Raw genomic sequence first — 25,167 nt, forward strand, 5'->3', positions numbered from 1 at the left:
AGTCAATAGAAAAGATACAGTAGTGTCGGTTGGTCTGTTAGAGTGTCTTTTCTTGGCCGTTTTGAACGGGCTTCGGTGCTGGAAGCTCAAAGTCTACTGGATGAGTGCAGCGCATCGCGGAAACAGCACATCATTTTCTCGATGGCCCAGTCAGGAGTTTCAGGCGTGACGGGTAAGTAGACCAAGCTGGAATGTACATGGGCAGATAGTATTATCAGCTCTCGATGTGAATCTCCAGTGCAAAATACTTTGAATATCACTACGAACCTGGTCATAATGCTCTTAGCGTGGACCGGGTCGTGCTCATGTCCTAGCGGGCTACACAATCAAATAAGTTTGCGTTAGAAAGGAACATAAACATCGCGCTCTGAGCCTTATGCAGTACCTTGGTACGTATGCGAGCTGCGTAGCTCCAGAGGTGACATCGAATCCCTGTCAATGAAAAGCAGTATTTTGTACGTTAGTACTGGTTGTAGAACCAAAAATTACACCGGTCAACGTACATGTTTGTTCATGTAGCTCACAACACCTTGCGGGGACGGAACACACACGGGAAACAACCAGTAGTAGTGTTTCTCAGCGTGGTGGCCAGGGATCTACCGAGTCATATCGTTAAAATGTTAGAAATCCGCCGAGAGATTCAGTATGAAAAGATGTAGCTCGTACCGAAACGTTGAGGAGATCCTTGATGGCATTAGCCAACTGCTCACTCTTCGATCTAGACAAGGAAGTCATAGACACGTGAAAGTCAGCCCAGCAAACAAACCAGCAAAAAACATCGTAATGGACCATACTTTCTGAGGAGAACGTATTGCTCATCCATGCATGTTAGGCGTCGATGCATGAGCCCAAGCAACGCCATCGAAGGTCGATACTGGATCAGTGACACAAGCTCTCCCCCACTAAAGCCACGAATGGCAGACGTGATGACTTTGTCATGATCGGCTAGAAAAAATACGGCAGTAAGAAGAAGTCAGTGAAATGCAAACTATGCATCGAGGAATCAGTCCATTCCTACCTCCAACAGCACGGCAAGCGTGAAGGAAAAGACCGTAGACTGCCGGTGTGGAAATACCGTGCAACAAACCATACTTCATCAATCGCTTGAAGAAGAAGAGGTTTGTGCGGCTCGGGTATCTGCAAAATAATAGCAAAAACATCACCGTCCTGTGAAACCCCAATCACTTTACTGACTGCCCACACATCCACACTACCTCCTCTCACGACGACGCATCTCTTCCAGCAGAGCAGAGTTCTTCACGTGAATAATAGCCCCACCAAACGACGTGGCGGTCTTGATCGTTCCAAAGCTGAACATCGACACATCCGCCCGGTTCTCGCCCGTGTACTGCATGCCCATGAACGCCTGCGCGCAGTCCTCCACGACCATCAGGTCATTACTGCGCGCAACCTCAAGCACTTCATCCAGCGGGAAGCGCGAGCCGAAAATGTGGGCAATCAGCATCATTTCCGTTTTCTATGACCACGAAAAAAACAGTTAGTCTTCCTCCCCACCAAAAGGCATATCATATCCAACATAAAATTCCATCTCGTACCTCCGTAACAGCCTTCTTCAGCTGCTCCACATCCACCGCCAGTGTCTCCGGGTCCAGATCCACAGGCACGGGCACCAGTCCATGGTAACGCAGCACGTAGAGCATGTCGGGGATGGTGATGGCACTGCACAGCACCTCACTCCCCGCCGGCAGCTTGAGCGTCTGCAGCAGCAAGTCGAACCCCGTCCTACACATAACAAATACACCATCATTAGCCTCAAAGGCCGTCCTCTTAAAGTACCACATAGCCTTGTTACCGGATCGAGAGCGTGACCATTGCATGGCCGCTGGGGTCCCACAGACCCGTGATCTTCTGCTCGAACTCCTGGCGCTGGTGCTCCCTCAGCTGCAGACACGCGGCCAGCCCCGCGCCAATGTCGCGGTACGTCACGTCCAGCTTCTTGCGAGGGAAAATCGCCCACGGAGCGGACGCAGAGAGCGGCTCCAGCGCGCCTGGTGATAGTGATACAAAACATTGAGACAGCAGAACATTGACACAGTTGGTACAACTGCGAGGTTGCAGGATGCGAGTTGCTGTTAACCGTTCAGAGAGGGGGGTACGCACCGAAAGGTTTGAGACGAGCTGGGGAGGAGGAGGAGCTGCTCATGGCGGACGCGCGATGGGGTCGTTCGTCCACTGACGAGTGCGAAGTGACGTGTGAGCTTTACAGTAAAGGTTCAGATTGAAAACCCGACCAATCACAGCTGTCTGAGACGCTAAGTACGCGTAGGTTTCATTTGACCCAGTTCACTTTGTGGAGATACCGACTTGATTCAGTATACTGAAACGGTTGGTTTATCATAACGACTACACACGTCTCTGCGACAGCCAAACGCAAGCATAGCGACTGGGGCGCGCTTCGCGTGCGGGTCTCTAAGCGGAGGCAAACGCACCGAACAGTTTTGCGTTTTTTGCCACTATAACGCTGTACTACAGCTACTACAACTACTGTTAATGATGTCATAGTAATGTTGTCATTGATATTGCTTGTTCGTATCTGCTGCTATCGCTACTGCGACTGTTTATTATCTGCTGCCACTACCGCTACCGTTGTTATTTACGCTACAACTACGATCTCAGCATTGATAATGACACTGTAATGATATTGCTCCTGCTTTCTTTTTCATGCCTGAGAAAGACTGCCAAAATCTACTCCATACTGCTTGACTTGCTGCATAATATCACGGGGCATTTCATGGCTTGCTCAAACTAAATTTATAAGTAGATGCCATCTGAGTATCGCCGCCCACCTTGGTGAAAACGACGCGATCCAAACATTATCGATGATCTTATCGTCGTCTAGACCCTTGTAAATCACTCCTCTTTTCCAAATAATGTGTGTGACTTGTATTGCTGCGTAAGTAGTATCAATATGACGTATTGTGTCTTTCACGTATTTTGGCGGGTGAGCTGTTAATTCAGGCGGAATTAGAGTCATAAAAGGGTGATCAATGCTTATTTAGTGCTAATTCTGTCTAAGATTGTGGGCGCTTCCCCTAACATCCGCGATCAGCATTTGAGAGCTAATCAACGGAGATACGAGCAGAATGGCATGGATTGGCGGATAGGAAACCGCCAATCGCTCTGTTTCCGCCTAACGAAGGCTGGATTAGCTTATTCCGCCTTAACTCGGCCTCACCATCGCCGTTCCTAATTCGGCCACGGAGGGACAACCCGGAATTAACATGGGAATTAGCTAACTCGGGGCATAATTAAGGTCGATAACGGATTAGAGTTATGCCAGAATTATCACGGCAGAATAAGTGAAAGGCACAATAATTCTTATTCGGTATATTGCTATTGAAATTGTTCGCCTGCGTCACGATCACTGCCAGCTACCACTGCAACTGCCCTACTGTCAATGCCACCGCTACTGCAACCGCTATTAGTTACTGACTTTGAAACTGATATTGTTATCGCTATTTCTGTTACTATCTTTTTTTTGCTCGCCCCACGATCAGGAAGAAAAACTGTCAAGGTCTACAGTACTCCATGGTGCGTGAGTTGTTGCAACCCAGTATAATGTCATCCAACGAGACTTCTTCGCGAGTTTGGCCTGTAACTTTACGACTTATCGAGCACGACTTGTCTATAAATCGTACTCAGGTATGAATTGCTGTAAGTCGTGGATGGTTAATCAGCACTAAGTAGTGCGGAAACACCATCTCCTGCATGATCTAGCACATCCAGTACGGATTAGCATCCTTTTGGCACTCCTAGAAAGTGTCGTTTCGGAGCTAAACCGGCTTGAAACACGACTTGAGCAACTTGCATTCAAAGCCTCTATGATTTACCACTAAATACGAACACTAACTAGTACACTAAATCCTGGATGCAAAGCACGATAATACAAGGTGATTCATTATTACTCCGGATTTGTTACCGTAGCATCACTATTTCAATTGCTGTTGCTGAATGGTAGGCGCGGAGAAAACAACATACTGCATGTGGGCGATAACTTTCCGCTGCGGACCAACACCAGCTTTACCGATACAACTGCATGTTGCTAGACCTGTCGGCGCTCAAACTGAGCCCGATGCACTGGTACATGAGCGATGAGAGTCGGTAACTTTCTCCAGCTTGCTCAGGAGTCATCGTGGTTTCGGTCGGAAAGCTGACAGCATGCTTAAAGCCGGGCCTTTTGAGCTGGCAATTAGGGCAGAATAACCCCAACATGAAATGCGCCACGCCAGCGAACATCAGCGGACCACCGGGTCTCCATCGCGCCCATGATAAACGTGGACATCTCGACTCGCCACGTTCTGCTCGCACTGAATCTACCCGTCCGCTGGTTGCTTGGCAGGTTGTGGACGTGGTCCCCGAACGCGCTGGCGGCTAAAATGACCCCGTGACTTACCCCGAAGGCCTCTTGGATGGCTTTTGGGTCGGAGTGGACTCGGAGGCTTGGTGGGTATGTTCCAAAGCTTGGGGGCAGGTGGTGATCATTATGGCAAATCTTGGAGCCTGCGCGCGGCAGACATCCATGGCAGATAAGTAGCGGCCCCTCACAACAGCAAAGACGCCGACTTCAACGCTGGTACGCTTTCCAGATCGGGATCGAGTGGATCCATTTTTTATATTCGGCTATTTTTCAAGTTGCTGTATGTATGTTGTTTTTCTCCAGCCAGATACTGAATTTTAAGCTCTTCAGAAGGAATATATGGTGGCACATCTATGAGAGCTTGGAGTCGTAGCATTTCGGCTACATACGTAGGAGGAGGTTGGAACTGCTGCATGTATTCTGGTGTGATATCTTCGGTAAGTGTTAGATTTTGCAGTGATGTCGTTCGTGATAGTGCAACATAGAGAGTTTGATGTGGCATTCCTGGTCTTTCTAAGGGCGTTACCGTAACGCCATCCTTGCAGGTTTTCCCTTGTAGTTTTTCAGCTGTGCAGGAGAAGGCTGACACTATTGCAAATTGACGAACTGAAATCGATGAGCGAGCTAGATTCTTGAATTTTGACAGCTTAATCTGTGCGTTAAGAACTGGTATTCCGATAGTTCCCGGAGGGTATCCATCTACCAATGTGCTTTCGCAGTCGTGAACGCGAATGATAATTAGGTCGGGGGGGTTAAGCACCTCTTTTACGATAGTGCCATGAACTAGTTTATTACGACATGCAGATTCTTGTAGTGGAGGCGCGAAACCTACTATGATTCCGGTTGTTCCATTAGCAATAACGTTTGCATCTTTTAGAGCGGGGTGGTTTCTTGTAATCATTACTGGCATACCAATGAAGCAGATTAATTTCATTGGAATTCGGTCAGTTTCATCGTCGTTTGCGTTAACTATTTTGTTGAAGATTGCCTTTGATCGAGGTGTCGGCTTTGCCGAGATTTCGTATATCGTAGTGTTAGTCTTTGTACATGCTTGGATTGTCATTGTGTCATTAATTGCACATCGTAGAGCATTAGTGGCGACAAGAACAGGATTGTAATAGGAATCCGGAGAACGACCAGCTTTACTCACTGAACGTCGCGCGTCTGTAAATACTCTGGAGTTTAATTATTTTCGGTGAGCGTCTGATAGTCTACCCCATCGAAGTTCCCTCAAAATTTCTGCGTAGATTGGGTCGATTTTGGCACGCATATTTTCGGTGAGAAAGATGACATAGTTGATGGAGTTGTAGACTTCAAACCCAACATTCCTAGCGGTGCTTGCTGCTCGAGGTGGAGGTTTAAAGCCTGCGACCATGGGAATGATATGAATTGCCAATTAGCAAACGAAGATACTAATAAAAAAACTGGTTAGAACTTACATGGTGTTCCACGTACAGGTGGTAACTGTAACCAGTCACCAAAGTACATGGCATGCTTTCCACCCATTATTTTGTGGGGTTGATCGGACATTGCTCGTGATGTCATGTCAGCGGAACCTAGTAACCCTTGATCTGTCATAGATATTTCGTCCATTATAACTAATACCACCTTTTGAAAAGCATTTTTCATTTGCAAACTGGGAGGAGAGTTGGATTGTGTACCGTTTAGCTGAAGGTTGCGTGCGGAGTGTATTGTTCTGCCTTTTATATTCATTGCCGCCACTCCTGTAAAGGCAAGGGTTTCAACGCTTCCTTCTCGACCCCACTTCTCGGCAAATAGTAGTAGTGCGAGAATTACTCGTGATTTACCAGTACCAGCTTCTCCTCCGACGTACGCTATAAGCTGTTCTTTGATAGCATAGGGCTGCAAGACAAAACCTTCTGGAAATAATGGTTCTTGTAAAGCATCTTTGATATCTGACAAGTATGCAAATAGGAGATGCCTCGCTGCAATTTCAAATATCGCGTGCTGCCAAAAGTTGAAGTTAAAGGCCTTTGAGACCGTTTCAATGCTAGGAAAGGCAGGTATAGAACTTATCGAAGTGGCTGTGGCTTGATCAGCCCCCCAGGGAACTGCTTCGATGCAGTCCTGGAGTCTTTCTAATCTTGTCTTGGCTTCAGGAAAAGCTGCAATGAAATCGCTAGTTCCTGTTGATGTGTTATTGTCACTGTTGTATGAAGTGACGTGTTCGGTGTAGTCTTCGAATGATGTGTAAGCGGGTACAAAAGCCTCTGCTGGTTGTGAGTAATTATCGCATGTGTCGTTGATTGTGGAGCGCAAATTCTGAACTGCATCAACAGGACACGTGTACAATGTTTCGCTGATTAATTGATCCATGTATGTTTTTAACTCGTTGTCGCTATTATCGCCGTCGCTCCTTGCCGCATCGGAAAAGTCGTCATTGTCTATTTCTGTTTCTCGATCGTAGGGCTGCCATGAAGCTCTCGAAGGAGATTTTGTGCGAAGCAGAATGTCTTCTTGTGATTCTTGCTCTTCTTTTTCTATAGCTTCAGACCTGTAATAATCTATCCACTTCTCTTCGAATTCCCTCATTTGAGTTTGTTCAAGAGCTGAGCACGTGAATTTAAACCCAATGTAAGCGCGTTCAGCGTTTGGATACCCTCCAACAATTCTACCTTCTCGATGTGGTTTAAAAAGTGTCAAAAGCACCAAATAGTAAAACTTTCTGTCAGTATCAGATGTGTTAGCGTTAAGATCTGGCAATTGCTTTCCTGACATGATGAAAAGTTGCCGATGTGCATTTTTTTCAAAGTGTAGCGCCCCATCGGCGTCTTGTTTCTTTCCGCTGTGGTACCATTCACAAATAGTGATAAAATTGACGTTATCTAACTCTTCTTGTCGTTTCCAGTACATACTTAGCTTGCGTTTACCATTCGATACGGGCCCGTTTGAATCCGAGTTAATATCTTCGGGGGTCGTAATTTCAACTGTCGGTGAATTTGTACTCTGTAGCATCTTTTCGAGGTTCACATACGTATGTTCATGTGAGAACCAAAATGGACTACCGCGATGAATATATAAAGCGGCCATTGGTGCTGCAACTTCTTGGCCGTTCGTCAGCGCATATAGATAGATGAGAGCAATTTGTACCCTCTCCGTTCTGCAGTGTGATGGGTTGACCAATCTGCTTTTTCCACAGCTTTGTTGAATACACCAACTGAAAAGCGAACTTCGTTTTCGATGGGATTTTGCATTTTCATGCAATACTTGCAAATGTATGCTGCTGCGTTTTTAGCGCTGGCTCCAAACACAAGCTGCTCGTCGTGGTTACATTTTAGCGTTTGAATTAACGTTCGATTGTATGCATTTACGTACTCTGATCCAATCGACCGGCTCAACTGCAAATCGTTCCCGTCGTCGATGCAAGTGTTTTCTAGTCTAGGTTCATGCGGCTTAAAGAAACGGCAGACAGATGCTTTCGGTGTTCTGCGTGTAGGCTTAAGGCAAGAATTTGCGTGGCTCCAATAGTGAACTTGTACATCGCGGACGATGAGGCTTAATTCTAGTGCCGACAATGAGCTATTATCATTATTACGCGGTGGGGAGCATATAATAAAATCAATGTTTTCAGGTGATAACTTTACTGCATTGCGACGCGCAGCAATATCAATCGCAGCATTAATCACATCTTTGTCTCTATACTTGACATTACAAATCTGACAACAAGAAGTAATCGGTGCATGTTGTCCTGGCAATGGCTTCCGGTATCCATCGATACCGACCGCAACTGGTTTCAATTCTCCAGCGTCCTCATTGAAGCAACGATTTGGTGATTCAACCACTGAGATAGTTGTTGTTGAAATGCAATCAACATAATCGGTTAGACGCTGTGTGAATGCTGCGTTCGAAGATATGGCTTCTTTCATTTGCTGTGACGTGGTAGGAAATCCGTGTAACCATACCGCGAAGTGGGCATGGAGATCACCACCCTGTTGTGTTTCTGCGGCAGCCCCAAATGCTCGAACCACACCGAAAATTCCCCCTCCTTTCTTGGGTTGATGTGTCTTTCGATCCCACACAAGAAAAACATCAATTATAATAGTCATTATTCTATCAAAAAATAAGTCGCACTACATTGGGTGGTTGTTGGCAATGCGCTTCCGATCAGCACGGTTTGGTAAAAGACGCATGTTGGCTTCTTCGATTACGTGATGCGGTAGTACACCAGATTGTTCAGCAATTGTATAAGTCCCAGCGGTATCGGGTGATACCGTAAAAAATAGCTGTAGTGGTCCAAAACGATTCATATATCCGAAAAGATCGTGTCGTGCTCGCATTCTGCTCAACTTCGATCCATAAAATGCTGTCTCACTGGTACGAAGACCTCTACGTAGGTTAATAACCTGTTGAACCTCTTTTGGGGGTGGATTTGGCTTCTTTCCATGCGCTTCTGCTGTAACAACATGGGCGTGGTATTCCACGGAACGACGAATTACATAACGGGAGATCAATCCTGCTTTTAACGCGTCAGATGACACATGAAGTTTAATGTGCAGTGCTTGTCTTGGACTTTGCAGTGCCAGATAATCAAATGCGAGGAGTAAAAATGCATAGTGTGTTTCAAATCGATGATCCCCGATATGTAGCAGCCGTTGTATCCATCGCTCCACTGAAATAGGATTGAGGCGCTTTTCTCTCAGACCCCCACAACCTCCCGGAAATAATGTCGGAAACATTTGCACACATGCCTTCCAGCGATCTGCCGACACAAACGCATTGGATTTTCTGACAACAACATCATTCGTGATAGTAGGTGGCTGCATGATAAGGCTAGAGGTTCCTATCCAACAATTTTCAAGAGATTTATCAGAGCCCTCGGCAATGGCAGATCCGGCGTTGTTGTATGTAGCGTAGTCTCTTACAGCTTCGGCTAGACTATCATTATCACTGTTTAATGTTGATGTACCTGTTCTTTGGATTATTCGGGTTCTACAACTTTCGTTTGCATTCAATTGCCACTCATCTTTATGTTCTCGATATACCTTGTTGTTTTCCATTAGAAATGCCATACCTGGCGGCAGTTTTCAACATTTGATTCATAGCGTTTTCGACAGGCTGCATCTTGCTCAGAAGTTAGATTTCCAACGATGGTCACGCGCACGCGCTCTGAGATATCGCGAGGGAGCATGGAAACGACGGGCCCTTCAGTATTTTTCACCGTGTAGTGATGTGATCGTATCGTTTTGCAATTTCCTCCAGTGACTGTTGATATGGACACGCAAGGTGCCACCAATGCAATGGCTTGTTCATCGGTACGAGAAAGTGGTGGAAACTCTTGCGGTAGCCAACCTACATAATTGCCATTCGCAATGGCGAAAGCAGGAGGCTTGCGATTACTTTTATTGCTGATATATTCGAAGCAGTCGCGACAAACCTGCATAATTGTTGAGTTATTTTCTCTGTGAATGGCTACAACATTAGAGCGAGTATGAGAACACAGTAGTAGCTGAATGTTTCCATTGTATCTTACCTGGTGGGAAAAGGAGAAGGTCCTTCATCCGAGCATCGAGTGCTGACGCGTCGTATTGCTTCAAGATAAACTCTCGTATATCTGCGTTGTCGGGTATCCGCAATAACCGCGTCATGCTCTGTCGAACACAAGGGTAAGAGAAGTTTCGCATGACACCTAAATTAACCAGAGAACACCTTACCTCGGCAATGGTATCCGTCAAAGGTGTCAGTTGTACATCATTCATAGGATGCAAAAGCTCGCACACGCAGCAAATTGCTCCTTCACCGGTTGAAGCCTCAAACATCCTAACTGCAGAATGCTGAAGTCTAGCTAGGTCTACCTCGGTTGGTACCTTAATGTTTAAAGTGCTATCCATTGCATCGAGCTCCGCGGAGGTATAAAACGCAGTCTCATCTCTTAATGCTTGGTTTCGAAACCGGTGAAAGCGTTGATACTCTGCTTCCCGCTGTCTATCAACTTTACGACGTTTCCGACTCGGCTGGTTATCTTCGTCATTGTGTCTGCGCTTATTGCTATCCGAAGCTTGTTCTCGTTCTGTTCTTATTCGTCTTTGTTCCGCAAGCAGTACTGCATACATAGGGCTACTACGAATCGCTCGCACCTGTGCACTCAGCCCGCACCCAGCGCCATCTTCACACTTAGTCTCTTCCTCCATTGGATGTCTCCGAGAAAACTGCTCTTTGCTACTACAGAAGTAAATACCTGAAGATTTGGTTACTGGAAAATATGAAACTGAAAAATTGGATTGGAGGAGAAAATGAAATTTTGGCCAGTGGCTGCAGTTGTACTAATAGTGCGTCACTGTTAGTACAATTGCACAATTAGTCGAGGTTAGTGCCTCGACGCACGAGATGATCGTGGGCGTGCTGGCGAGATGACCGCAGGCTTCGGTCCCGCTGTCAAGATGACCACACGCTCACCCCCACACTGCCCTCGCACCCAAAACCCAAGCCACTGTTGTCAAAGATCATCGTCGACTATTGCTCCGAGTTGCTCAAGCTCATATTCGTGGGCGAGAAGCTGTTGAGCTTCCCCTCCGACCGGTAACTGGTCCTGTCTGCCGACGTCAAGCCCGATCCCATGCAGTACATGCCCTTATTACTTTATTGTGGATGCAGCTCTTCAACGAACGCAACTGCTGCAAGATCCACGGCGATACCAAATCTTGGAGGGGCTGCTGATCAACTCGCTACACGGTCGAAGTATGTCGCTGAGGAACCTGCCGCAGCCATACCAGTACTATAGCATCACGGTGGTGGACGGCACAAGAGCGACGTGCCCAACTACTTCCCAGCAAACTTCTAAAACGGACAATACATGGCTTGACACTGACAACTCGTTATATTAAATTAGGCTTACCTACCACGATGATCTGCTAAATACCTTTCTTCTGGTGGGCCCTGCATGAACCAAGCTCATGTTTATCATCCAACGCAAACTGCTGAACACTGGTTGTGGGTAGTTCGCTCGGCATCTTGTTCAGCATTTTCATGAAAGTACGTCACTCTGCCGCAATCGCCGCCGCCTCCAACTTGTCGGACCGCTTAGAGGCCGCGCTCCTGCTCAGCCACCCAATCCTCCGCCTCCACTTGCCCCTGCAGATGGGAATGGTACATCTGCAGCTTTCGGACCTTGCCAATGACGGCGACTTCGCCAACCCGGTGCGGGCAGCGCACTCCGCCCAGGGGACGCTTACGAGGCTTCCACATTGTCACCTGCAACGTGATAGTGTTGCGCATCGCGCGGTCCATCTTGGCCATTCTCGCCTTCAGCCCAGCCTCTTTGCCCTCGAAAATCGCGTCGACCAGGTCGTACCGATACAGCTTGGGCTGGTCCTCGATCCCAGCGACACACAGAGCCACACCAACGTAGTCGTCCTCCTTCGGCTTGTGCGTCAGGTAGAACTCGCGCACCCCGCGGACCGTTCGCATCGGCGGGAGTGCCCGTAGGCGCACTTGCTCTGCGAGCATCGCGTCCATCTCAGCGAACGGGTCCTCTTCGGCCATGAGGCGCAACTTCACTTGAGCTCCGGATCTTGTGCTTGGCTGACAATTCGTTTCTGCTGAATGCGCACACTAGGCACAGGGATATTGAAGTAAAGCGTCTCTGGGACTTGCCTTAAATAATTCTGGGACTTGCCTTGATAATACCCAAGCGCTGTCGCTGCTATAGTCCTTTGGCGTCGGCTCGACGGTTTGCAGCAAACCAAACTTGCATCTTGCTACAGGCTTGATCTGCAGCTTTATGCGAGGGTTGGACCATCTGGGTTACGACAGAACTTAATGGTCCAGCCCTCGTATAAACCAGCAGCGGGTGGTGTAGGTTCGCTGTCACTGCAACCAACATGGCCTTGAAGATCTATGCTGTATTCTTACTTACGCACTACTCTACACTGTACTGTGGTTGAAATTCAATCTGGCCCGGCCCACACAGCACCTGTCGACTACAGCGTCAGCCCTTCACTTCTGCGTAGCTGTTTATCACCATGGCGCTTATGGTCGCTGGATACGACCAAGATCACTGTGCTTCCACGCCGATCTACAGGTGGGCTTACCCCGTCGTGAAGGGCGGCATCACGTACAGTGCTTAGCGAGCAGTACAATACTGACTGCCCCCGGTGATATTGACCTGGCTACTCTCAAGTCGGTCGTTAACAAAGACGTGCAGCTTTTGGAATGTTTAATCGCCTGACGATAGCCGCGGCGTCCTATCCCATCCACCATGGTTATGGTACGATGAGATGCTATTGCACGACGAGCTAGCAAGAATAATTGGAGTTTCATTTGCATGTCATGATACTGTTATCATTGTCTTGACCGCGTAGCTCTGTGGTGTGCGTCACGTACAGCAGCGACGCGATCTCCACGAGCCCCACCGTGGCGCTCGGCATGGTCAAGCGTATGTAGCGTGCCGTCGAGCATGCCCAGCGAATACCGAACACGGCGTGATGAAAACAATGTTGATCAATGGGCAGCAATGCACAGCGCAGGCGATCGTTCATCGCGTCGCCTCCGAAGTAGTAATGGTCGGTCGGTGAGGCCCACACGTGCTTATCATTGTCTTGACCACGCAGCTCTATGAGCTGTGTGCGCCACGTACTGCGGCGACGCGATCTCCACGAGCCCCACCGTGGCGCTCGGCATGGTCAAGCGTATGTAGCGTGCCGTCGAGCATGCCCAGCGAATACCGAACACGGCGTGATGAAAACAATGTTGATCAATGGGCAGCAATGCACAGCGCAGGCGATCGTTCATCGCGTCGCCTCCGAAGTAGTAATGGTCGGTCGGTGAGGCCCACACGTGCTTATCATTGCCTTGACCACGCAGCTCTATGAGCTGTGTGCGCCACGTACTGCGGCGACGCGATCTCCACGAGCCCCACCGTGGCGCTCGGCATGGTCAAGCGTATGTAGCGTGCCGTCGAGCATGCCCAGCGAATACCGAACACGGCGTGATGAAAACAATGTTGATCAATGGGCAGCAATGCACAGCGCAGGCGATCGTTCATCGCGTCGCCTCCGAAGTAGTAATGGTCGGTCGGTGAGGCCCACACGTGCTTATCATTGCCTTGACCACGCAGCTCTATGAGCTGTGTGCGCCACGTACTGCGGCGACGCGATCTCCACGAGCCCCACCGTGGCGCTCGGCATGGGCCATGGCGTGATGAACACAATGTTGATCAATGGGCTGCAATGCGCAGCGCAGCCGATCGTTCATCGCGCCGCCTCCGAAGTCGGTCCGCTAAGGCCCACACGTGCGGCGTTTTATTCCAAAACTGAATACTCGTTAAATACATCGATCCGACCGCCTCTGCCGCTTTATACCGGTAGTACCAGCCGATTTTGAATACTCAAGTTCATATTAAAAAGTACCGAATGTTTAAAACTGATGGTCTGACAAGAAATGACGCTGGCTCTAAGCTATCCGCTTAGAGAATTGCTCCTTATCAATGTCACGCCCTCATACTGTACTGCGCTTCCAGCAGCACCGTTCTCGCCATCCTGTTCACAACAGTTCACTTCGAGCTTGTGAGTGGTCGACTAATGAAATCAACTTCAACAGGTATGATCCAATCAAAAGAATATCTCCGACGAGCTCCATTAGCGCCGATGGACTCCGTCGGCTTGGCTCCCACTCGCTTTATGGTGCAGCGACCGAGTAGTCGCGTTATTGGTAGAGAAATGGTAACAGCGACTGCATCTAGAGACTCCGACGAGAGTGGTGGTTACATTGTCAAAACTAATCTTCAAAGCGAGTTGCTGCTTCAGGTACACTGGAAACGGTATTTAGTCTCACTCATACTATTTTTGTTTGTGCGGTTTTCACATAATATAGTGTGAGTGAGACTCAATTACGTGAGAAAACTTTATATGATTTTCAGTATACCTGGTATTTTGTTATGAATTAGTCTCACTAAGACTATTTCGAACTCATACTATTATTTCACACACACTAAATACCGTTTCCAGTGTAGCTACCACCTTAGAAAGGTAAGACCCCGCATATGAGCTTCCAAAGCCGGTGTGATTTGAGCACATACAAACAATATATTTGTGTCGACCGTATCCCTCATGGTCACTAAATGTGAAATTTTTACCGAAAAAAAACGATCAGGACATTTAGGTGAACGAATCCATAAAAAACAAGAGAGTCATCGTGATTCAAATGAATAAGCAAAGTTGGAGGAATGACAGCGGATCACGGGGGGAGGGGGATGTTAACCAGAACGCTTTGCCGCTGTCATCAAATACCATCATGTCCTTAAATCTGCGCGCTCGAAATCACCCAGAGCAACGTGAGGAACTGAGAAGTCTCTCCGCACGTATTGGTGGTGCCGGTAGTTGCCGACGCCGAACTGCTGTTACTGCTGTCGACGTCGGTAATTGCCGACGACGAGACGTTGTTACTGCTGTCGGTGTCGGCGCTGCCACTGCTATTGCTAGGAGGGATGTCGACTGTACCCGATCCCGAGCCGCTTGCCCAAGTGCCACTCGATTTCTGACCGTAGCAAGTGTAAGCCTGCATTGCCGTCGGACACGCCAGACTCGCGTATTGGTCAGAAACCCACGTGATCTCCGACAATTTCGGGAACCCGGTCGGGCACGTTGGAAGCGTGACGCGGTCACTGGTGAACTCGTTCATGCTGGTTTCGCCTGAAATATCGGTAGCGTTGTACTGCTTGGCCAGGTTATCGTAGTTGGGCATCGGGTTGTACACGCACGGCTCGGTAATGTGATCGCAGTTGGCGGGTGAGAAGTAGCCGAGTCCGTAGTTTTGCGGGCCAAAACTCGTAAAAGGATAAGCTGATGCTGGCTTAGAGTACGCCGAGTTTTGCAGTTCGGTGGAGTACTCGAAGACGAATCCACCCGAAAAGACCTTACGGAAGTCTGACGAGTAGAGCCACTGGGTCTGAAGCCACGTGCGCTGAGCTTCATAGTTCCCAACCTTCGGGAAACCCTCGTTGAGGCACCCGTACTCGGTTAGCATGACTGGGATCGTCAAGTCATAGGACAGGAAGTCCGTCTGGAGCTGTTTGAAGCCGCCAGCGCCGCCGTCGGTGATTTTCTTGGCCGTATTGTCGCAATACTGGTACGCGTTGATTCCATACCACTCGGCGTTTTCATACTCGTCCTCGTCATCGGTGCGGCAGTTGTAGTACTTGGCGTTGAGCTCGCGGTTGTTCTTGGATAGATCTGGATCAGCAAGTACGACACCAACGGGGACCTGGCGGATGCTCTTGCAGCCGGCGATGAACTTGCGCATGTCTCGAATGAACTTCTTCTGGCAAGGCGCATTAACCGAGGCGTCATCTCCAACCACGTTATTGACCTCGTTTCCAGCGCTGAAAACCCTGTCAAGCAATCGAACCTATCGAACCGATAGTTTAGCCCATAGGGATAATTGCGGAGCTAGTGTACAAACAACCATTTTAATGTACCAGCACGTTGTCATACTTTGCGAAGGCGAGGATAATCTGCTCCCCGCGGGTCTTTAGATCACCACTGTAGCAATCCGGGTACGGGTCCCTTCGTTACAGCGCAGTTCTCACAGCTGCAGGGCGACAGTTAGGCTTGTTAGGTATTCCACGACAAACGCACTGCATTGACAATATGCAGTTTACCTGGCCGTAAGGTCGATGAGAGCGTACATGCCTTTCGCTCGCAGAGCACACATGAACGCATTGTGCGACTTGGAAGGATCCACAGCGTACAAACGCACCGCGTTGGCGCCCGTGGCGGCGAGATACTCGATGTCTGGTCCCCAGATGTCTTCCTGGTCGTCCGTGAAGAAGTCGACGTTGTTCAAGTTCTTTGTGCCGGCATTCGGACGGGGATAGTAGTCGATGCCTTTGATCGCTACGGGGTCACCCGTCCCGGCGTCGAACATGCGGTAGCCCTTGATCTTGATGGGGTTCGTGTAACCCTCTACGTTCGAGACGGCGAGGGCAGCAACCAACGCTGCGCGAGTTGCGGTGAGGTTCATACTTGATTCATTTGGTGGTGGCCTTGTTGAGTCGCTTTTCTACGCTAGTCCCTTTGTAGGAGACCTCTGGGGACATTTCAGACGGGTGAAAGATACTTTACGGGACGCGAAAGGGTGCGACCGCTCCGACGAGCTCCATTAGCAGCGACGGTATCCGTAGATGCGCTCACTGCACTACTGCTCGGCCGCTGCATCATGAAGCGAGTGGCAGCCAAGCCAAGTGATGCCGCCACGCCGGACGAGGCCCTGAGCGCGTCCGACTCGACGTGCTACGTGTCTCTCAGCGACCACATCAAGCGCTCACGCACTACCAGCCAGGACGAGGGTCTCCTGCTGTCCTCCATCCTCCCGGAGCAGTACACTGGGTCGGTGTGGAGTCTCGAGGCGCTGGCGATCCCCATGACGTACATGATCACGGGTCTGATGTACTCGTTCCCGCAAGCCAACATCGAGTACTTCCCAAGGACGTTGGGCGCCTCCGACGCTCAGCTCAGCACGGTGGCAGTGGTGCGAGCCCTGCCCTGGTCCTTCAAGGTGCTCTTCGGACTGCTGCCGGACGTTTTCCCGATCTATGGCCAGCGGTTCACGCCCTATTTGTTCGTGGGCTGCGTCACGGCGTCCTTTTTCCACTTGTTGCTGTCGATTCGCAGCGCCACGGACTCGCTGACGATCGTGTCGTTCACGCTGCTACTGCTCGGTGCTACTGTTGGCGTCGTTATGGCGGACGTGATGGCGGACGCGTTGGTGGCGCATCGGGTGCTGCTCCTGCAGCAGAAATCGCCCAAGAGGTCAATGGAGACGAAGCTACAGACGGAAGACGGGCGGAAACCCAAGCAACAGCCAGAGGGGACGCATTTGCAGACCACGGTGTACCTCTGTCGGTTTGCGAGTGAAATGGTGGGCTACTGGCTGGGAGCATTGCTGAGTAACAAGTCGCAGTGGGGGTGGGGCGCCTCGATGGGTCAGCAGTTCGCCTTCCTCGCGTTCATTCCGATGGTCACGGTACTCCCGTCGTTAAGGTACTTCTACGAGCCCACTGAAGAGAGCGGACCCATGCCGCTAGAAGAGCAAGCAGCAGGGATCTGGCTCATGCTGCAGCGTCGGGCAACGTGGCAGCCAGTGTGTTTCCTGGTGCTAGCGAACGCCTTGTTCGTGCAGAATGCGTCGTGGGGGAATTTTCTGAAAGTCGCGTATGATTTCAGCGCCTTCGAGTACGGATCACTGAGCGGTATCGGAGCTACTGTCACGTTCGCTTCGATTGTCGTGTACCGATTGCATATTCTACCCCGATACGAGGCGCCATGGCACGATGTGTACTTCGTTACGGGCTTCGTGGTCGCAGGCTTCTCGCTGCTGAACGTTCTGCTGGTGCTGCAAGTGAACGAGACGCTTGGGATTCCTGCCTTTTGGTTTTCGATGGGTGACGCTGCAGGTGAATCGTTCGCTCGTGGGTTCCAGTATCTCCCGGTGGCGCAAATGTTCGTGGCAGTGTGCCCTGATCACCAAGAAGGAGTGGCGTTTGCACTCCTCACGAGTGTGACGAACCTCGCGCAGGCGTTCGCCAACACGATTTCGAACATGCTGCTCCACATTTGGCCTGTTGAACTCGAGGATCTTCAGAGACGACCGCATGACTTCAGTGGGGTGTGGAAACTGTCGGTGGTCACGAGTATCATCCCGTTGATTCCGGTGGTGTTCTTGACGACCCGATTGTTGCCCAAGGGACCACGTCAACTGGAAGAAATGAGGCATCACCTTTCCCCGGTGGGCGCTGCGGTTGTTGTGGGTCTCTATGCGTTCGGATTCGTGTGGGTGATCGTATTGAGTATGCTAGCGATATTCTCTCCCTGTCATGTGCTCGTAGGTGGGCACGGATGCCACTAACAAGGCGAACATAATGCCTTCATTCAGTAGAAAAACCTTTCTTGCTATTGTACTGTTTGAGGTTTTCGACTGGAGCTATCCACTAAGTCGAAAGTTGATGACAAAGTAAGGTGAAGACAAAGAATGTGTTGGTCTAGCGCGAGAAGCATACCGTAAATTTACAAAACTTTACTATCACGGTAATTTTACCGTAAAATGTATATCAAGGGATAACGCTGTCGAAGATTCCAACATGTTTTAGATACATGCAGCAATCTTCGATGACGTTATCCCTACATTTTTTTAGCAATCTTCGATAGCGTTATCCCTTGATATAAATTAAATAGCGATAACGCTATCGAAGCTTGCTATGTAAAAGTAGCAATCTTCGATAGTATCGGCTAATCCGTTGATATTTCGAAAACCGTATGGGTGTACATATTACCGATATTCACGCTTAGAAGTTATTCGTGTTGGGGAGATAACTTCTAAGCGTGAGTACGGACTTCTTTGGGAAGATGTTCAACCATTTTAGAGGTGCAAGATTCACTTATGGATGCACTTAGTCCAATTGTATGCAGCATATTTCCCATGCGAGCACAGCGCAAGATAACATGCTGCATTGCCATCCTAGAAACGAAACGAAAGGGTATCGAAAGTGTGATCCCTTGCGGTTGTTGACGCCAACGTATGCGGTGGCTGGCAGCCAGCGGGCCCCCGATTTCCAAGGCAAACCTTCACGTTAATTCTTGCCATTCTCCAACTTCCTCCCCTCACGACACGCACCGCACACGTACTCGCTATATCAACGATGCGAGTGCTCAGCTGCCACATTCATCTTCTGCTGCGAGGCTGAGACGACAACAAACGCGGCTGGAACGGTAACGAACAAAAGAGCCCTCAGAAGCTACGACATGAACGACTTGAACATGAGGGCGTCGAGGAACGGATGATTAAGCTGAATTCCAAGGAGGCAATCGACAAGCTCCTTGGTACTGGCGATCACTTCAAGAAAGTACTATGCACGGCACGAGTCGATGAAGTCTTTGCCGGTGGAAAGAAGCTCGACGACTGGCTTGACAAGAAGACACTTAATAAGTTACTTATCACCGAGCCGAAGGAAATGAGACCCACGTTCGAAGCTTGGTACTAAGTATAAGAACAAGATCACCGCGGAAGGTTTGCGGGAAACGCTGAAAGTCGACTCGGCCGTGCAGAAGAATTACAGAAGATGTATGACTGGTTTCTCAAGAAAAAGGCGGCAAAAGCTGTCAACGCCGCTGCCCAGTAAGGAGACCCACCGACACTGCAGTCTATCCTCCCCCCGGATATTCTTCAAATAAAGCATTTTTATCACATCTTTTTATTATTGCTGCGCGTGTACAATAAGGTGCTCTCGGACTCGCCAACACCAGACAGCATGCACCTTAAATCCATCACGGGTGTACAGCACCATACTAGAGTTAAAGCTACACGGGTTGCTCAATCAACATCAACGTTGGGTGCGCGTTTCGAGCGATGACTTCACGAGCCCAATCAGTTTTTCCAGTTGTTGCTTGTGCTGTGTCGACGAAGATTCGACGACTTGCAGGGCAGATTCAGGAAATTCACGATCCGTCATCTCCTTTTGTTTCAAACCAGCACTGCCCGGCGACAATGATGGTAGGCTGCCGACGAGTTCCTCAAACTGGCGGCTTGACTCTGCAGTAGCGAGGTCGATAAAAGCACTCAGCCGTCTGAGTTGCTCTGAACGGCTTTTAGCTCGATCCAGACTGAAAGGTCTTAGCTGGACATCGTAGTACTCTGCCAGCACTCTGCAAATTGCTGGTGTTATCCCTGGCCACGCTTCAAATGACTTTCGTAGTGCAGATTTATACTGTAGATCGGGGTTTTGTGCTTCCAGCAGCCATGAGCAGCAGTACAACTCACTAGCAGTCGGTCTTTTAACCGGGTCGGCAACTAATACCGACTGAAGTAGAGCACGCGCTTCGATCGAAAGCGCCGGCGGCAGTACCAGTTGCTGCGATCCACTACGGAGCTTCTGGTAAAGTTGGTGGAAGCTAACACCCTGGAAGGGGAATTTACCACAGAGCATCACGTAAAGCAAAACACCAAGGCTCCAAATATCCACCGGCCTCCCATCATATCGTTCACTTGCAACGACCTCAGGAGCCATGTACGACGGAGTCCCACAAAAGTTTTTCTTCCTCATTCTCTTCTTCTGAGCTCTGTCATCAGCTAGATTAAGCGTTTGGGGGTCGCTGCACTCTTCGAAGTCGCTGAAGCCAAAATCGATCACTGTTGCGTGCCCCGAGCTTTCGTCCAGCAAGATATTTTCAAGTTTTAAGTCGCGGTGGATTACACGCTGAGCATGAAGTGCTGCCACCCCCGCAACGATTTGTCGAAATAGTCCTTTAGCTCGAGCTTCTGAAAGTCGTTGACCGGGAGCACGACGAAGTATATCGCACAAACTGGTGCCTTTTATCAGCTCTGTGACGGCGTGTATCCTCGTTGGTGTCTCGAATACCTCCACAAAGCGCATGATGTTGGGGTGTGCGTGTAAGCGTGAAAGAACGTGTACCTCTTGTCGAACTCGCCGCCACTCGAGTGCATCCCCATAGCAGTCCCCAATAACCCGCTTACCAATTGCGTCCACGGCTAAACAGGACCTGGCACCGTGCAAACGCGCGTAGCTTTTGATTGCCACGGGGGTGCCACTCAGTCTGTGGGTGGCGAAGCGTACGCGGCCAAACGTCCCTCGACCGATCTCTTTCCCCACTGAATACCAGCATGTGATGTCATTCAGTTGATTCAGCTTCTCCGCTTCATTATCCTGTTGTCGGGAAGGTGCAATTCTCGAGTTTGGGTTGCCTTCGGGCAGCATCACGTCGTTGGTCAAAGCTCGTACTAAAGTGGCTCTGGCTTGCGAATCTGCGGTGTCAGCTACGTCCCGCATCTGGTCAACGAAAACTTGCACTGCCTGCTTTGCACATTGTAGTTGTATCGGCGAGAAAGCTGGTATTCGAGCTGGTAGATCCGTTAGCGAACTATTGCGCTGTTCTACTCGATCGTAGACAGTTTGGAGGGTATCAACCGCTGCATTGTTGATTTTGACTTTCGCCACTGGGATCTGCTTGCGCACTAGCCGCGGTGTGCAGAACGGAGAGCATCCAAAGCTTGTTCTTGCATCTTCGAGTGCATTGTCCAGTCGACTAACGCGTCGAGTTCGAGCAGTTACCGCGCCATCCAAGGCTCGTCCTCCAGCTCGAAATCGTCCAGGCGCCGACGAGTTTCTGAAGGAGCCCTGACATGGCGTTGCCGACTTGTCCATTGACCGACGTTAAAGCTACTTGAGCTTTAAAAGTTGATTGGTACGCTCTCAAAGGGAGGGTTCAACCTTTGGCGCGGTTATTTGTTTGAGTATTTCCGGCCATGTAACCATTTCTCATGAACGAAGCGGAAACCCCTCAACGGTTTGGTCATGTTCGAGACCGCAGAGCATGTACCGGATCAGTCCACCACCAATTACTTTCCAAGACCGACAAACGCAGGCAAATGGCTAGTCCGTCGTCACCAAGGACCAAAGCTGCGGCTGCTGTGAGTCAGGCCCTGGGGGAAATCAATCTCCCTCCAGCACGAAGGCTCGCACCGTCGTCACTGTTGGCAACCGGAGGCACGCTGCCAAAACGGCTTCCGCATGACCTGGTCTCACAGCGCTCTCGAGCTGCACCATTTTCTCCAGCTGCGTATGGTCGCCCATGGAAGACTGCGCTTGGTAACCAGCTGAAACACGTGAAGAATCAACACGAAGTCGTCGGGGAGGCGAAGCAACAACTCGATAGTCTTGCCCAACCACACACTGCAATCGCGATTCAAGACGAACCAGCGACTAGCGACCCCACTAAAGCTGATGATCTGCCTGGAAGAAGTCCTTTACGCCGTCTCCGAGCGAATGAAGTTATCCAGAAGCATCTCCACAAACCAAACCATTTAGAAAAGACCCGACAGCAACGAAAACAAGATGCCAGTGTACATTTCGCTGCTCAACCGGATCGACGCCCAGTAAGTGTTGCCGCAGATAATACGGTGAATCACACACGCGAAGATGAACCAACAAGCACAGCGCCAACCGCTCAACGTCATGCTCAGTCAGCAGAAAGCCTACAGCTTACAGCAGAAACTCCACCACCAACAGATCAACCACCAGCGCTGCCACTACTTCGTCGAAAGAAAACTCACCATCGCCATCAGTCTTTGCCTCCGCCGCAACATCAGCGCACCTCGACTGGAATTGCAGCAGTCTTGACACCTCCCAAGCAACCGCAAACTTTATTTTTCCAAACAGGTGAAGAAGACCGCGAATCCGTCGTTGAAAAATGCTCAGTCGCTGAGCCTTCCGTCGTCTCGCCAACTTTCTCCACAGGCCGCGAGTCTGAAAACACGGAGAGGGTAGATACGTCTCAAAACGATAGTCTTCGGGGTCGTAAATTGGTGGAACGCATCTACCGTCGCGACTCAGGTGACGAACGGAGCGCGGACGATAGCAGCTTCAGAGTGACTGGGAAACCAGAACGTATCGGGAAGCTGTCGCGACATGAAGATGAGTTCGACATCGCAATTCTGCTAAAGCCTTCGAAGCACGAAGAGCCCATGGATCTGCCCGAGGTCACGGCCACGCTGAAGCCGAGCGCCAGAATCGACGCCAGCAGCGACCGAGCTGTGATTATCAGCAGAATTCGGCATACAGGGCTGCACGTCAAGCGTCTACTCTCCATGGACGGGAAACAATCATTACTCAAGGTTCGAGCTCCGCAACGCATGCTGGAGCTTGGTGCAGAGCGACTCCGCCTTCGAAAGCAACGACGATTTGATAAAGTCTGGATGACCTTCTCGTGTGAACTCGCATCCAGCTTTCTGGACTTCGACAGAGATCGGAGTTGTATCAACTTTCTCGATAGCGAGAAGCAGAGTATCGTGCATGCCCTCCTGACTGCATCTGAGACCGACGGCGGAGCCGGACTTAACGAGTCCTGCCCAGTGGCTGCAAGACACGTAGTTCAGATGTACCCGCTCCACAAGCAGGACCTGGCGCTGTTGAAGACTCGGTGGGTGACATTCTGGCGGGCCTCGCTGCTTACTGCCAAGCATGATCACGATCAAACTCAGAACCCAAACTTCCGGTGCCTAGTTGTCCGAAGTGTACTGCATCAGCCGCTGGATGACGTGGCGCAGTACTTCGGCGAGCGCGTAGCATTCTACTTCGCGTGGATGGAAATGTACACGCGCTGGCTTGTGGTCCCCAGTGTTGCAGGCGTGGTGTTGTTCGCGCTGCAAGTTCACTCGCAACACCTCGATCACCCGGCAGCACCAGTTTACGCTGTTTTCATGGCGCTATGGACGTCAGCTTTCATCATTGCCTGGAAACGGCGAGCGGCAGCTCTGGCCTACCGTTGGGGGACTTGGGGGTACGAAGATGAAGAGGTCACGCGTCCAGAGTTTTATGGCGAGGATGGGAGCAACAAGTCTCATGATGACAAGGAGACCGATTACCAGAAACCGGTTGAAAGGCGCTACCCACTCTGGAAGCGGCTTCTCAAGTACAGCGTCACGATGCCCTGTGTAGCTGGAAGTATCGCTGCGGTGGTGACGCTCGCCTACTATGGTTTCTCTACTCGCGACAAGCTTGAAGCTCAGTCCCTTGCTACGAAGCACGAAGCTGCGGAAATTGCTGACAAGATCAAGAGGTTGAGAACAATCACGTTAGAAGATATCCAGCATTTGGCGCGCCTAGGAGTCCGATGGGATTTCTGGGTCTACCTTCTCCTCACCCCACTTCTCTACGGATTGTTGATCCCCGTGCTCGATGCTGCGTTTACCCGAGCAGCGCGATCGCTAAACAACTGGGAGAACCACCGCACCGAGTCCAGGTACCAGAGCCACCTCATCCTCAAGGTCTTCTCCTTCCGGTTCGTGCACGTCTTCGCTTCGTTGTACTACTACTCGTTCGCGCCACACGCCTCCAGCTCCGGCTCAAATACCGATGGGGAGTCCGCAGCTGCAACAAGCGACGGCATGGTCCGCGTTGCTATTCAGCTAGCCTCGTTCATGGTAACGGGGCAGATCTGGAAGAACGTCATGGAGACACTCTACCCATTTGTGCGTCGGCGGCTCGATGCCCGCGCAAAGAAGCAAAGCAGCAACGAGCAGTTCAACCAGTCCACAGTCTTCAGCGGCGCCGGCGCAGCGACGGCACCCCGAGGCCCCAGCCGCCATCGTGGCAGTCTCACGACATCCACCAAGCTCGCGCCTGAGGCTGTGATGAGCACCAACGCCGTGATCCACGAGCAGTGTGTGCGGCTGGAGCAAGCGTCCGACCGCGCGTGGGAAGAGGCTGGACTGAAGCAGTACGACACGTTCGAGGACTACACCGAGATGCTGGTGCAGTTCGGCTACGTGTCCTTCTTCTCTCTGGCGTTCCCCTTGGCGCCCTTACTGGCGCTGCTGAATAATGTACTGGAGCTACGCACCGACGCCTTCAAGCTCTGCCACACGCGGCAGCGGCCGCTCGCGCACAAGGCCAGCGGCATCGGCGTGTGGCTGCACGTGCTGCAGGTCATGAGCGTGCTGGCCGTGCTCACCAACTGCTTCAACTTGGCGTACTCCACGTCGCTGCTGGAGCGCGCGTTCCCCTCCGTCACTCCCACGCAGAAGGTGTGGATCGTGTTCGGCATCGAGCACTTGTTGCTGCTGGTCAAAGTCTGGCTCGACTGCGTCGTGCCCTCCGTCCCGCACGAGGTCTCGGAGCGTCTGCGTCGGGAGCGAGAGCTCGCCAAGCACGAGAGCGCGCGCGCAATGGTCGCGCAGATGCTGAAGACGGAGGCCGACGCCATCTCCGCGAGCGACAGCTCCGACATGAGCAAGCAGGGGTCGATGCGGCGCCGGTCATAGTT

General features: G+C 50.5%; 6 protein-coding genes across 6 annotated transcripts; 2 read left to right on the forward strand and 4 right to left on the reverse strand.

Moving 5' to 3' along the window:
• Positions 1 to 86: 86 nt before the first annotated feature.
• Positions 87 to 2,164, reverse strand: PHYSODRAFT_300339 (hypothetical protein; the record flags this gene model as incomplete). Its single annotated transcript, XM_009527940.1, has 11 exons — positions 87 to 186; positions 268 to 318; positions 386 to 432; positions 504 to 596; positions 667 to 718; positions 795 to 945; positions 1,019 to 1,137; positions 1,215 to 1,477; positions 1,557 to 1,743; positions 1,814 to 2,090; positions 2,122 to 2,164. The coding sequence occupies 11 exons, from the start codon at positions 2,162 to 2,164 to the stop codon at positions 87 to 89; spliced, it is 1,383 nt and encodes a 460-aa protein (XP_009526235.1).
• A 9,252-nt stretch (positions 2,165 to 11,416) lies between these two features.
• PHYSODRAFT_264390 (hypothetical protein) lies at positions 11,417 to 11,878 on the reverse strand (the record flags this gene model as incomplete). Its single annotated transcript, XM_009527941.1, has 1 exon — positions 11,417 to 11,878. One exon carries the CDS (start codon positions 11,876 to 11,878, stop codon positions 11,417 to 11,419), a length of 462 nt encoding a protein of 153 aa, XP_009526236.1.
• A 2,754-nt stretch (positions 11,879 to 14,632) lies between these two features.
• PHYSODRAFT_264436 (hypothetical protein) lies at positions 14,633 to 16,354 on the reverse strand (the record flags this gene model as incomplete). The annotated part of the gene is made up of 3 exons (XM_009527942.1): positions 14,633 to 15,739; positions 15,810 to 15,897; positions 15,993 to 16,354. 3 exons carry the CDS (start codon positions 16,352 to 16,354, stop codon positions 14,633 to 14,635), a joined length of 1,557 nt encoding a protein of 518 aa, XP_009526237.1.
• Positions 16,355 to 16,549: 195 nt separating this feature from the next.
• Positions 16,550 to 18,238, forward strand: PHYSODRAFT_264185 (hypothetical protein; the record flags this gene model as incomplete). Its single annotated transcript, XM_009527943.1, has 1 exon — positions 16,550 to 18,238. The coding sequence occupies one exon, from the start codon at positions 16,550 to 16,552 to the stop codon at positions 18,236 to 18,238; it is 1,689 nt and encodes a 562-aa protein (XP_009526238.1).
• Positions 18,239 to 19,709: 1,471 nt separating this feature from the next.
• Positions 19,710 to 21,548, reverse strand: PHYSODRAFT_499700 (hypothetical protein; the record flags this gene model as incomplete). Its single annotated transcript, XM_009527944.1, has 2 exons — positions 19,710 to 21,035; positions 21,105 to 21,548. 2 exons carry the CDS (start codon positions 21,546 to 21,548, stop codon positions 19,710 to 19,712), a joined length of 1,770 nt encoding a protein of 589 aa, XP_009526239.1.
• Positions 21,549 to 23,098: 1,550 nt separating this feature from the next.
• Positions 23,099 to 25,165, forward strand: PHYSODRAFT_503593 (hypothetical protein; the record flags this gene model as incomplete). The annotated part of the gene is made up of 1 exon (XM_009527945.1): positions 23,099 to 25,165. One exon carries the CDS (start codon positions 23,099 to 23,101, stop codon positions 25,163 to 25,165), a length of 2,067 nt encoding a protein of 688 aa, XP_009526240.1.
• Between the last annotated feature and the right edge of the window lie 2 nt (positions 25,166 to 25,167).

The sequence above is a fragment of the Phytophthora sojae genome, assembly GCF_000149755.1.
Source record: "Phytophthora sojae unplaced genomic scaffold PHYSOscaffold_4, whole genome shotgun sequence".
In the NCBI taxonomy this organism is placed as follows: Eukaryota; Oomycota; class Peronosporomycetes; order Peronosporales; family Peronosporaceae; genus Phytophthora; species Phytophthora sojae.